Source organism: Uloborus diversus, chromosome 6 (assembly GCF_026930045.1).
Source record: "Uloborus diversus isolate 005 chromosome 6, Udiv.v.3.1, whole genome shotgun sequence".
In the NCBI taxonomy this organism is placed as follows: domain Eukaryota; kingdom Metazoa; phylum Arthropoda; class Arachnida; order Araneae; family Uloboridae; genus Uloborus; species Uloborus diversus.
In genome coordinates this window covers 10,322,070-10,334,133 of record NC_072736.1, presented here as the reverse complement: position 1 = coordinate 10,334,133, position 12,064 = coordinate 10,322,070, and the positions used below count along the sequence as shown (strand labels likewise).

At 35.1% G+C, this 12,064-nt stretch overlaps 1 protein-coding gene across 1 annotated transcript in view; it reads right to left on the bottom strand.

The window, feature by feature from the left end:
* The window catches only part of LOC129224198 (MAM and LDL-receptor class A domain-containing protein 1-like), a 124,444-nt gene that overhangs the window by 38,663 nt on the left and 73,717 nt on the right, over positions 1 to 12,064 (bottom strand). The window contains exon 11 of the mRNA XM_054858616.1: positions 8,322 to 8,442. Within this exon, the coding sequence (XP_054714591.1) occupies positions 8,322 to 8,442 (121 nt within the window). The remainder of the gene's footprint in view (positions 1 to 8,321; positions 8,443 to 12,064) is intronic.

Here is a 12,064-nt window from a genome sequence, read left to right as displayed (position 1 = left end):
TACCGTTTGCCGATTCTTTTTGGGCGCTAGCATCTTTAATTCCTTAGAGAGTAATTGAAATTGACTAAAGAAAATGCACAATACTATCTAAACGAAAAAATCACTATATTAACAAAATATTTACAACTTAGAATAACAAATTTACAAATCGGACTCCATAAAAGATCAGTCCTCCGTGTTCCATCAATTCTATTTATTTTATTTCTCGCGTTTTGATCGTCTGCTACGATCAACGCCCACTGTTGCTAGGATATCCACCAGTCACATGGTTTGGTTTATGAGCAGCAAAAGGGTTGCCATAGCTCGGTCTATTCTTATTATTAGTCTATGCGTATTCCGCTCATTTGAATGAGACTCTGCTTAATTTAGAGATTAACATACATCTGCAAAATCTGACATCCCTGAAAACTAATAGATGCTTCCATTTCCGCGTGTAAACCGGATGTTTGCCTTTCCATACAATCCGTGGTTAGACAGTAGGCATTATTAGTAATTTAATGTTGTTTCATATTATAGACTATTTTTAGGTTTATTAATTTTCCACACAGACTGCTAAAAAAAATCTGCTACCGGACATGACACCAATAAATATTTGTAGATTAGATGTGTCCAAAAAAAAAGGACACATTTAAAAGTTGCAGAAAAAAAAACAATTGGGTTTAATTGGGCTGAATTAAATAGTATTATATGGAATTGTAGAGATTAGAATGTAGAAATATAGCAAGTAAATTTAAGAAAACGTAACCTCTAAAATTTTGGTTGTATGCAAAATAACAATGAATATTTAAATCATGTACGATATACATTATGATGGGGCGAGCCATTTAGATGTGGGATATCTAATTACCTATGCAGGATATATTGTCAAACTAGTTATGCAGCATTTAAATGCGCAATCAAAAATCATGATTTTTCAACTATGACGTAGTTTTCGCAAACGAGCAATGAGAATAATATATATACTACGTACATGTATTTTTCTTCCACGAGCCTGTAATCTTAATCAGAATCGTAATCGCAACATCATAATTGTAATCGATTACATTTTTAAAATAATCTAATAATTGCTGTAATCGTAAAAACGTTTTGGCAGAGGATTATAATCGTAATCGTAATTGTAATCTGCTGTTTGTCAAGCTTGTAATCGTAATCGTAACCGATTATATTCTTTCGTAATTGACTCCAAGCCTGATGTCAAGTGACATATATTCAACAATCAGGCTTAAATAAAAGAAAAAAAAACACCACGCAAAATTACCTTTCCAAACAATGACGACTGATATTAAAGTACTTTTAAGAAGTTAAAATGCGAAAGATGAATTTTAAAAGCGTAACCATAGAAACACGAAATAAAATAAGTTTAAGAAATTAAATGCAAAATAAGGAAAGAAACAATGGATTCAAAAAGCGTAACCGTGGAAACGCGAAAATAAAATGGTTGACAACCTGAATCAAAATGATTTTTCGAATTTGATTTAAAAACGCTTGTAACGTTTTTTCCTTTGAAGATAGAAGCTAAGTTTTTCGACCAAAAGTCGAGAGAGATCTGGAGTAAAAAATGTCGCTTTTTTCAATGATGTCAAAAAGAAAACTGTGGGACAATTCCTTCACTTTTTATTGATAGATTTAATGAAGAAAGTAGTGCCTAAGGTTCCGCTAAGCCTAAAAAAGTTCGAGCTAAAAACGCAAATTACTCCAGCCGTAATTAAGTCAGAGCATTGAAACAAATTGTTTATAACGCGGAAAATTCTACCCTTTTCATCGATATATAATATTAATATATGCAAGTAATTTTCACTCCCATATTCGGGAATTTATGTGAAATTTGGGCCTAAATTGGAATAAAAAAAAGAACTCTCTATCGGATTTTTTTTTCGAATTATAGCCTATGTTACTCAATAAGAAAGCACCTGTCATATCGTGAAAAAATTTTTCAAATAGGTGCAGTGGTTCCGGAGATACCCTCGAACATATAAACACACAAAAATCCGCCCTCTCTCTTTATAATATTAGTATAGATAAATCAAATCAAATCAAACTAGTATGTTGTGGTCATCACGAAACTTTCTTCTATATTTTTCTTTTTTTTTTCTGATCCCTCCCCATGCTTGACGAGGAAGCAATATTCCCAACAAAAACAAAATGACACATGCAAAAACTTGACGACTATCCCAATGTCTGAATTATTGCAAAAGCAAAGCAAAGAGCGAAAATTGAAAGTTATTTTAAAAGCCTTGCTTAAATGAATTACAAATATTTTATTTGTTAACAAACATAAGATGGCAACAGTTCAAAATTTTAAATCATTGAGATAATATTCGGAACTCCAGCGCTCGAATACGCTACCTTGCGGTGATTTATAAAACTGCGTCTGCACCTAAAACATTGCCACGTTGCGCATCACGTGTGTCTGTTGACGTAAACACAGGCAGTTTGTTCTGAGTATTTATTAACGCAATCGATGTGTCTTAGTTTGCTTTCAGCTACAGAAATTAATTCGTCCCTTAGTAGTATTCTCGAGCTTCTCAAAATAATGTTAGTTTTTCTTATTTCTTTCAAAAAAGTATTAAATGGTGGAAGCGTAAACAAGAAAACTCTGGATTAACAAAATTGGATAACGTTATACCAGGTAAAAAATTTTATTGTTTTGTATGAATTTGTAAGAATATGAGTTTTTTTTAATCTTAAATTAATTTAACTAATCATATTTTACAGCAGCATTTAGTTGGAATGGACAGTATGCAAAATATTTTCTTGAATATATTATCGTAGAACAAAATGAATAACCGAGAAAGAATTTACTTTATTCCTTTTATTCTCAGCTGAAAGGTTTCGCCAAATTTGTTTAGGGTTATAGTAGTTTTAGTATTGTGCAAGCAAAGTAGCCTTGGCGAGTTTTCGCGTTTTTAGTTAAACCATTTTTAATTTTTATCATGAGTGGAATAAAATGATAGTAAGATTACAGAATTCGATAAGTAAAAAGAAATAATGGTCAATCAACTGAAAAGAAAACTACCACCATATATAAACTGTGAGTACACATTTTATTTATTTTGTTCTGAGTGAATTTGAATAAATATCAGTTTTTCAATTCGATGAAAAAAAAACGAACTTAACAACATTGACTGGACACTTTTCTTTAACCTAATTCCACATAAATGATTTAAATAAAATTTGTTACTACAGTATCCTACTGAAATAGACAGTATGCAAATAAATTTTCTTGAAAATATTTATCGCAGAACAGATTGAAAAATCCAGAAAGAACGTTAAGAATTTGAACAATAAAAAATAAAAGTTCGCCAAAAATCTGTTTATAGTGTTATGGTTTTAAAATTATGTGAAAGAATAATGTATCTTGACAAGATTTCGCATATCAGGTAAATTATTTCCATGACGAATGAATTAAATGCATGATTTCTTTGGATATCCAATCATATAGTCATAGAAATAAATTATCTAGTGTTAAACGTTACTCTTGACAGTCTGCCACGTATGTGCACTATGTGACCAAAATGTCAACAAATGCTGGAAATGTCACGAAACTGAACTTAATATGTACTAATGTATAGAAAAAACGGTACAAAATGAAAATGCCGTTCGAAGCGAACCAAAAATTTATGAATTCCGAATTCAACATCGTGAAAATGGCTGCTTCAGAACAACTTACTGTGTGTTCTACATTAATTGTTTACTTTCGTAATACTTTTTGGTTTCTAATCTCTTTCTATATGGGTCAGAATATCCACAAGACTTTGAAAAATCTTTTCAAACGAATAAAGCGAAAAAATCATACATACGAACAAAAATCACAACACTTTTAGCATTTTCTTCGCTACCACATGCGTTTGTTTTAGTTTTCAATTCCGCCATTAAACAGTGACTGCAGTGCCCCCTATAGTTCGTTGGAGTTGCGAATTTCCTATCATTTCCATACAATTAAAATCACGAGAAATACGCAGACGACAATCTATTACGATTTATCTTTCTTATTGTTGCATTAATAAAAATATTTTTATTCGCAAAAAAAAAAACTAGTATGTTGTGGCCATCACGAAACTTTCTTCTATTCGCAACTCCAACGAACTATAGGGGGCACTGAAGTCACTGTCTAATGGCGGAATTGAAAACTACAACAAACGCACATGGTAACGAAGAAAATGCTAAAAGTGTTGTGATTTTTGTTGTTATGTATGATTTTTTCGCTTTATTCTTTTAAAATTAATTTTCAAAGTCTTGTGGATATTCTGGCCCACGTAGAAAGAAATGAGAATTCAAGAAGCATTACTAAACGTCAAAGATTCATGCAAACTACGTAGTTCGTAGTTCTAAGCAGCTATTTCCACGATGTTGAATTCGATATTTATCAATTCTTGATAAAACTAAATAATAATTGTGGCCTGACAAGAATAACAATTAATGCTAGAAAATTCAATGTGACATTACAAATTGCTATCGAAAGAAGATGATACTTTTTTGCCTTGCTTGGCTAGAGCTTATTTTTTTTTCCATTTGTAGTTGAGTTATTTCTCTCGAATTCCCGAATCGGTTCATTTAAAAATTTTCTGTTTCGATTTTTCTAATTTCTGAGTTACGATTTAATTGTGTCATGTTATGCAAATCATCAACAAAATTCTCACGGATATATGGTGGTAGTTTTCTTTTCAGTTGATTGACCATTATTTCCTTTCACTTATCGAATTCTGTAATCTTACTACCATTTTATTCCACTCATGATAAAAATTAAAAATGGTTTAACTAAAAACGCGAAATCTCGCCAAGGCTACTTTGCTCGCACAATACTAAAAATTAATAACCCTAAACAAATTTGGCGAAACCTTTCAGCTGAGAATAAAAGGAATAAAGTAAATTCTTTCTCGGTTATTCATTTTGTTCTACGATAATATATTCAAGAAAATATTTTGCATACTGTCCATTCCAACTAAATGCTGCTGTAAAATATGGTAAGTTTAATTAATTTAAGATTAAAAAAACCCCCATATTCTTACAAATTCATACAAAACAATAAAAAATTTTACCTGGTATAACGTTATCCAATTTTGTTAATCCAGAGTTTTCTTGTTTACGCTTCCACCATTTAATACTTTTGAGAAGCTTAGAAGCTTTCGAAATTATTTTGAGAAGCTCGAGAATACTACTAAGGGACGAATTAATTTCTGTTGTTGAAGGCGTTCTTAGACATGTTGAATGCGTTACTCAGAACAAACTGACCGCGTTTACGTCAACAGACACACGTGATGCGCAACGTGGCAATGTTTTAGGTGCAGACGCAGTTTTATAAATCACCGCAAGGTAGCGTATTCGAGCGCTGGAGTTCCGAATATCTTTCTTGTGAATTCTGATCAATCCCTATGCTTGGTTTATTTGTTAACAAACATAAAATGGCAACAGTTATTAATTTTAAATCATTGCGATAACATTTCCGATTTTCTCCCGAAAATTAAAATCACGTGAAATAAGCAGACGAGAATATTGTAATTTATCTTTCTTATTGTTGCATTTATAAAGCTATTTTTATTAACACAAAAAAAAAAAATCAGACCCCCATGGAGCGATTGGCGCCAAAATTGAAACAACGCCTATTTACAAATAGATTCACATTTATTCCAAATTTCATCCAGAACGTAGCATTACTTCTTGAGAAATGGCACTCACAATGAAAAAAAAAGAACATTCGATTGCGCCACCCCCTTTTCAGTTTTTGACACCAAAATAAAATCAGCTCTTATACCCACTAAGGTCTACTTGCCGATAAATTTTTCTTTCATTCCGTTCATTATTTCTTGAGATACAGCAGTCACAATTGACGACAAAAAACGTTCTATAGCTCAACCCCCGTTTGAGTTATTGCCACCAAAATTGAATCAGCACCTGTTCCTGTTAATGGCAACATATGGTCCAAATTTTGTTTGATTCCGCCAGTTACTTCCTGAGGAATAGCAAGCACGCGTAACTCAAAAAACGTCCCATTGCTCCACCCCCCTTGGAGGAATTCGCGCCAAAAACCAATGGGCACAAGTTCACATAGGGGCACATATGTGTACCAAATTTCGTTCGATTTCGTGCGGTAGTTTTTGCTGTAGAGCGGCCACAAAAAACTGGTCACACACAGACGTGACACACACACATACACACATACATACACACACACACACACAGAGACAGACAGACACTTTCCAAAAATAGTCGAAATGGACTCAGCACACCTCAAAACGTTCGAATCCGTCAAAATTCGAAATTCGAAAATTTGCACGAATCCAATACTTTCCTCTATATATTAGATATAGAAGAAAGTAAAAATCAAAGAACGGACGTCTATCAACGGTCAAGTGAAAACAATAAGCAATTCGTAATTGCTGAACAATGCATTTAAAAGGTAATCTGAAAAGTGGTATTTGTGGGTTATATTATTTTTGCATTAAATTTTTACATTATTCCTGACAGTAAGATCAATCGTTCATTGCTCTGACTTAGAGACCGCCAGTTGGGTAAATCGTGAAATTTAAGATTGATTTCTTCAGGATTCGACCGAGCGGCATTTTACCTAGAGATCCTAAATACGGAGAGATTGGACAACTTCGGAACGGCGGTCATCTCATGTCCAAAGATGCCCACTCCCCGTAGACCGTAATGTATCTTCTGCCCCAAATATCACTGTACATTGTATCGAAAACATTAGAAAGTAGTTATGATATTATGAAATGCAATGTGCAGAACACAAATATCTGTTTGTTTTCTATCTTTATGAACGAAATTTTTGAGAAAAAAGTTTTTTCTTTGTAAGAGCCATGACGATACGAAGGGTTTGGCCCCGGATTGCCAGACTTGGCGCTCACTCCGTTAAATGAAAATACGAGAAGAAAAAATCCCTGTTTCAGGGGGCGGTGGTCGCGCTATGAAACCACCAATTTATAAATTTTTTTTCTCTTTTTTTTCCAAATGTTTTGAATCAAGATCGCTTGAGTCCTCTTCTTTTGAGTTCAATGAACAAAACGAGATGGCAGAATAACAAAAAAATATTTTTTCGTAAACTCAATTTCTTGTCCAAATCATCAAATTTTAAATTTTTCGTTTATCCCAAAATTGGAATTTTGTTTCAGATTTTAAAATTTTTAATTAGCGCTAAAAGAGTGAATCATTTTTCTTGATTTTACCGGAGGTACTCAATCATATTGTTCTAAATGATTCAAATTCATTTTTACATGTGTAAACATGTTTTTGTCCTTCCCCAGGTGGGGGGTGTGAACAAATGGGAACACCACCCACAGCGAAAAAAGTTGCCAAAAATTTTTTTTTAACTGAAAAAATCTATGTCTTGATGATCAAATAAACCTACTTGTGGTGTTTTTTCTTCATATTTCTCAAAAATTAATGATGCGCCCCTGAAAGGGATAAAGATTTCATGTCCTATATTCCGTGGAAAAGCTAGAAATTCTCACAACGCAGCATTTCGAGCTGACAACGCATGAACTAAACATTGCGTTGCCCAATCTCTCCGTATATAGGATCTCTAATTTTACCTTGTCCGAAAACTGGCTGTCTGGGTCCCGTGCTTTCCAAGTTTGTGCCACTTCCGAACTTCCAACGAAGAGGAGCATCAGTCGCTTCTTTCCAGGAGCATAAGTTGCCGTCGTCGAATGTACAACTTAAAAGAGTTATAGCTGTTGACAAAATATAAAAAAAAATTATATTAATTTGAATTTTTGGCATCTTGAATTCAAATTATGTTTTTCGCAATCACGAGCGTGTGTGTGTGTATGAATGCGCGTGTGTGTTTGTGTAGGCGCATGTGTGTGGGTGCGGGTGTATGTATGCATGTGTGTTCGTGTTGTGTACGCAATGCTGTGTGTGTACGCGCGTGTGTGTGTAGGTGTTCGTGTGTGTATATGTGTATGTAGGCATATGTGTTTGTGTCTGTGTGCAAGCATGAGTGTGTGTGTGTGTGTATGTGTAGGAGTGTGTTTGTGTCTGTGCGCAGGCATGAGTGTGTGTATGTGTGTGTGTATGCGTGTGTATAGGATATGGACGCAACCTGGAGACGGGTTTCGCAAGAGGAGCAGCATTGTGAGGCCGGTCGACGCGAAGGCGGTGCTGGCAGAGGGTGCTGGTGGGAAAATAAAATGATAGCACATCAAAACAGTCAAATGAAAGCAATAAGCAATCGTGATTGCTCAATAATTTAAATGACTTATTATATTCAAGTTTTCATGACATTTTACGACAGATAATTAAGGACATAAAGGTGAGGGTGTAGACACAGAAATACTCGTGACGCAAAAGTTTGAAAATGTTTGCTGTACCTTCATATCTTGGATCTGCATCGGTTGGAGTGAAGTCGCATTTTTCTCCTGAACGTATTCGAATGTCATCCAGTGCCATGTAGGAATATTTCCCAGTTCCAACGATGCCACGGAATATCACCTGCAAAGTTAAATCATAGATACAATACAGGGTCTGCACAAATGGTGTTATCAACATCAAAAAATCATATTTTCGAAATTTTTGCGCATATTGCAGTAATACAGGGATGGGAAAAGAAATGTACCAAGTTTGTTTTTCGTTGTTTTTCAGTTACCAATGTTCGATTGTGTGAGCCTTTTATTACGCGACAAACGTCTAATCCGGTGTTGCCCAACCTACGGCACGCGAAGATGATCCATTTGGCTCACTTTTTTTTTTTTTTTTTTAAATGTAACAAATCGAAAAGCACGATTTATGATAATTTTACAAATTCGGAACCAAATACTCAGACATTGGCTTCTGAGAAACGGATGCAATTAATAAAAGAAGCACCGTAATGATAACAACAATTACTTTTTTTAATTTTATATTAATTTCTCATATTAGCCCGTGTTATTTCAATTTTCTGTAGCGAAGTCTGAAACCGTTGATAGTGCAGAGTTTCCCAAACTGTGGTCCGCTGATCCCCAGGGGGTCCACGGTGGTATCCAGCTAAAACGTTAAATACAATTGAGATTGAAGGACGAGTAATGATATTTTAATGCAAAAAGAAAGCATAAAAATAAAAAAGTTCTTGCTTAAGTACATGCAGGACGCAGCCCCCCCCCTCCCCCGCGGAAGCAAACACACTACACATGGATTAATTTTGTGTACATAACGAAGTTCATATTGTTTCAAAACTGCCATTGTAGCGTTTGCCCGAACCATAGTTAATAATTAACATCCTAATACGCCATAAAAATACAACTGATAATGAAAAATTAGCACATTTAAACTAGGCTAACAGTGTTTTGTTCACTATCTTAATAAGTTCATTTTTATTAGTAAACGTGTTGCAGAAATTTGGTGATAACACTTTTATTCTTAACTGAATTTCAAACAGAATTTTACTTCCATGTCCCAATACAATAATGTAAGAAATGAAAACCAGACAAGAGCTCTGAAAAATATACAGAACAATAAATAAATAAAATTGAAAGGAAAAAAAGCGTAAAAATATATTAGAAAAAAAATAGATTTAACTATGCTAAATCATTCTTTTTTTGAGCAATCACGATTGCTTATTGTTCTCATTTGACCGTTTTTGATGTTCCGTGCCTTTTTCAGTTTGAACGAGAAGCCTCTGCAGCACCACCGCCCACCGTCCTCTGCAGGCGACGCGGCGCGGCTGCTCCGGTCCTGAGCTATCCGCTTCTCTTGGTCGCAGGCGTCCATGTCCTACACACACACTCACACACATACACGCCTACGTGCATACACACAAGTCTACGCACACACACAAGCCTACACACTTACGCACACAACTATGCACACGTAACCGCCCAGGAGGAGAGGCAGGCTTGGGAGGGGGGGACAGGACCTGTTTCTAGAAACAATAACTCCAATGAGTAAGGTCCTGTCTCAATTCGTGATTGCGAAAAACATAATTTGAATTCAAAATTTCAGAATTCAAATTAATTTTCCATTTTTTTTTTTTTTTTTGCGCAAACCGGGAAGAGGGGAGGGGGTTCCGCGACGTTCGTACTTTTTCCAGAAGGGGTCCGCGGAGGTCTGAAGTTTGGGAACCTCTGGAATAGTGAATCAGCTTCGTTGTAGGGTTATTAAAATTGCTCCGTCGCCAAGATAAGGTAGCGGGTTGCCAGAACGAAATATTTATCTCTGCAATCCGGTTACCGTAATTCTACCCCCAATGCTATATGCATCATTCAAATTCAATATCATTTAGATGTGCTTTCGATTATTTTGATCGTATGATCCAAGTAAAACATAAGTTGTAGATGAGAAATAGTTTTTGTGTCGGAAAAAGCGATAAACCGCTCAGTTAATGCAACCCGGTTCCCTACGATCGCCAAAATCCACAACAGCCATGAATAACGATGCCTCTCTGATTATAATGAGAAACGGGAAAGCCTAGCTTTACGCGCTCCACTTATTATAGCGCGGAGCTCCCATCACACAAAAAACTTGTGGATCAGAATTTCAAAGCCCTCACGTAAAAAGTTTCACTTCAAAAACAACGTACTAAAGGATTAATATAATTAAATTATTTTAAATTTTGCAGATACACCCAAACCTGTTTTTATGCGGTGCATAGGGACCGAATAAAAAAATCGCATTACAAAAAAATTCTTCGAAACTTCACGAGTAGCTTTAAAAAGTTGTTAATTTTATTTAACAATTAACACAGTTAAATTTATTCGAGCAATTACGATTGCTAATTGTTTTCATTTGACCGTCCTTGATGTTGTGGTTCCTTTTTCAGCTTGGACCAGGGGCCTCTGCAGCACCACCGCCCATCCGCCTTTGCAGGCACGTCTCTGGTATTAAGCACTGTCCTCCGGAATCCGGTGGCGTACATGTCCTACACACACGCGCGCTCGTACACACTCACACACACGCGCGCTCATACACACTCACACACATACACGCGCGCCTTTACACACATACACGCTGACACCCACCCACCCGCCTTTACACACATACACTCACGTCAACGTATATTCACTTAGGTCTACGCACACACACAAGCATAGCTTACGCACCCACGCCTGCACCCACACACACACAACTATACACTAGGGTGCGTCTTATTTTTAAAGGTGTTATTTTTTCATGAGGCACCCTCTCATTTTGTTTCTTTGGATGAAAAAAAAATTCTCATACATGAAAAATAAAAATTGAACAATATTTAGAGGGTGCTACCACTGCTGCAAAATTTGTCAACTCTCTCTCTCTTTTTATTTATTATTATTTTTTTTTTTTTTATTTATTTAGTCTGGATAATAAGTAGCAATCAGTGAGAAGTTTGTATTGTCACATGGAAGTAACAAAGGGAAAAATTACAATATTGCTGAATATAAAAGACCGAAAGTGTAAACCTGCGATATGAATCGCATTACCGAACTTTCAAATGCATTTTTGACATTATTGCATAAAATGAGAACCATGTAATGCTTATTATTTTCTTGTATACATAAGAAATAAGTATTTGTATTATGTTAAACCCTACCAACCTAGTTTCATGTTGATTGAAAATGTGACAAGATATATTGGGGAATTGATTTTTTTCACAATGAATGTAATTTTAATCACTGGTAGCACCCCCTAAATTATGTTCAAATTCTATGAAACTTTTACGTGGGTATTTTTTCATCAAAAGGAAGCAATTAAAGGGGTGCCCCATAAGAAATTCAAAATTTTTTTAAAAAGTGCATTATAAGATTCACCCTACTATATACACGTAACCGCCCAGGAGCCATGAGGAGGGGCAGGCTTGAGGGGACAGAAGCCGTTTCTAGAAACAATAACTCTAATGAGTAGGGTCCTGCCGAAACTCGTGATTGCGAAAAACATAATTTGAATTCAAAATTTAAGAATTCAAATCAGTTTTTTTTTTTTTTTTTTTTTTTTTTTTTTATGCAGTGCATAGGAACCGCATAAAAAAAGTCTTACATAGAAAAAAAAATCCCAAAAACTTACAAAATTGTAATACTTAAACGAAATTAAAATAAACCAAGTGATGATAGTTTTTGCCGAGTACTCGGACAAAATTCCAAGAATAAGGAAATTTTTGGGAGGTGAC